Source organism: Penaeus chinensis, chromosome 31, assembly GCF_019202785.1.
Source record: "Penaeus chinensis breed Huanghai No. 1 chromosome 31, ASM1920278v2, whole genome shotgun sequence".
Lineage (NCBI taxonomy): Eukaryota > Metazoa > Arthropoda > Malacostraca > Decapoda > Penaeidae > Penaeus > Penaeus chinensis.
Window position 1 is genome coordinate 228,424 of NC_061849.1, and position 2,500 is coordinate 230,923.

The 2,500-nt window shown below is 35.9% G+C and overlaps 1 protein-coding gene across 1 annotated transcript in view; it reads right to left on the reverse strand.

The window, feature by feature from the left end:
* LOC125041714 overlaps positions 1-2,500 on the reverse strand; it is a 28,478-nt gene that overhangs the window by 2,573 nt on the left and 23,405 nt on the right. The window contains exon 3 of the mRNA XM_047636942.1: positions 348-510. Within this exon, the coding sequence (XP_047492898.1) occupies positions 348-510 (163 nt within the window). The remainder of the gene's footprint in view (positions 1-347; positions 511-2,500) is intronic.

Here is a 2,500-nt window from a genome sequence, read left to right on the forward strand (position 1 = left end):
ATCCTTCCTGACCTGGCCTCGAACCTAGGTCACTCTCTCTCTCTCTCTCTCTCTCTCTCTCTCTCTCTCTCTCTCTCTCTATATATATATATATATATATATATATATATATATACATACACACACACACACACACACCCGCGCACGCACACACACACACGTGCACACACACACACACACAGACACACACACACACACACACACACACACACACACACACACACACATATGCATGTTATATGCATATATTCATATATTTTTTCACTATGTTTGCAAGTGCGTGTGATTATGAATAATGAAGGAAATTGCCATTCCACCGATCAGAAGATCTGAGACTTCCTACTTACTCGTTTCGGTGCCTCCTAGAAGGATGAAGTTAATCTTCGACCGAAGTTCACGGAAACTGGCGTTGTTGATCGTTGCGATGTTAATGTTTTGGAGGCTCTTATTTTGCAGCATCATTCTATGCAGTCGAATATTATCGCCTCCATCCTTAGGCTCGAAAGCATACTGAAACAGATAGGACGTGAACATAAGATAATATTTGAATGATAATATAATTCCTTTATGGCCATAATCACACACACACACACACACACACACACACACACACACACACACACATATATATACATATATATATATATACATAAATATATATATATATATATATATATATATATATATATATATATATTTATGTGTTTATATATAGTTGCAGTAAGATTTGTACAGGTTAGGAATATGAGTAAAATATAGTTATTATTTCTAAAAACTTCAGCAATATAGGTACGTTGTGTATTTAACCTATCTGTGTTAACATTTGAATGATAATATAATTCCTTTATGGTCATAATCATATGTGTGTATGTATATATATATATATATATATATATATATAGAGAGAGAGAGAGAGAGAGATGACCTATAAGCTTTGGGAACGACAGTACATTAAAGTCATACGCTATAAATGAGGTAAAGAAGGCCATTAGCATAGAGATTCTGACAAATGCCCAGCATGCAAGAATTGTTACTACTTTGATCAAAAGTGACATGTGTGTAGGAACAACACCGAGAAGCAGTCAAGATATACAGGTATCTAGGATGATAATGATATTAGCTTAGACTGAATTTCTCTTCTGTCCAGCGTTAACCCAACCGCCTTGGATTTATGTTCTGTCCCCTGTATTTTTTGTCAAGGAGTCTATCAGTACCCCTTGTGACCGATCCTGATTTCCCCATTCCTTGAATTGGCGGGAAAATGTGTTTTTCTTTTTAATACATCTGATATCGATATCGTTATTATTGTTATTGATGCCATGATTATTGAATTGTTATTCAAATCTCGATAACATTTAAGACAATGAAATAATGCAAAGACCCTTTCCAGGAGTCGAGGAAAAGGGTAAACAGGTGAGATAGGTAGGACTATTAACTGACTCCTTGGTGACTAAGCACTTTTAGAGCCATCTATGTGTGAATACAATAAATAAACTTGTATTACAGTGGGCATGGCATCTATTCTTGCCATACGGGGCGATTGGATTAATGTAGATATATTAATGCATTAGCCAAGTGCAGCATAGTTTTCAAAATTAATTATAGAAGGACGAAAAGTGTGATAGAAACCAACCCAATTTCGACTTGTAACTATTGTGCATTACTACAGAATATTTCAAAGCCAGTGAAGTCATATCCTTAAGGAATATTTTAGTTTAGCCAGGCAAAAGTTCTATATCGCCTGTGCAGGTCTACCTCTAAACCATAATTTCGGATAGTTGTGGATACATATATTAAATATCCAGATGGATTCATCAACTTCACACAATGCAATAAAGGCTCTAATTAAAATACTTTGAATATATTCTTTTCGACAATGTACTTCAGTTCACCTCAAGGGAATTCCATTTTTTTATTGCATGATTAATAATATTAACCATTACAGTCAGTGGTACATATCATCTAGCTGCAAATGGTGAGGTTGAATGCTTTGTCCAGATCTTGAAGAGCAATTTCAAGGGCATGCAAGCAGCCAGTTCCTCCGTAGATAAGTGTATTAGCAGGTCACTACACCACAGACTACGGCAGGGTGTTCACATTCACTTTTGCTAATGGGAAGGACGATCTATTGTTGACTTTGTAAAGGATAAATGAAAACTAGGATAGGTCCAAGCACATGTTCTTATCTAATGAAGAATTGATTCTAGAGCATGTTAAAAAGTTTGCTAAATTTCATTATAATGCCAGAGTGGTCGATAAACATTTGAAGACATTTCAATCAGTAAGTCATGAGATATTTCGAAATTCAGAGAAGACAGAGTGGTTAGTTTGACATTAGGCCATTCGCCCCGGATTTATGTTCTGCCTCCTGTGCTCAGCCGGCAAAGAGTCTATCAGTAGGCCCTAGTTACCGATCCTGATTTTCCCATTCCTTGAATGGGCAGGAAAATGTGTTTTTCTTATTAATACCATTGCTACCGATACTGTTATTATTGTTATT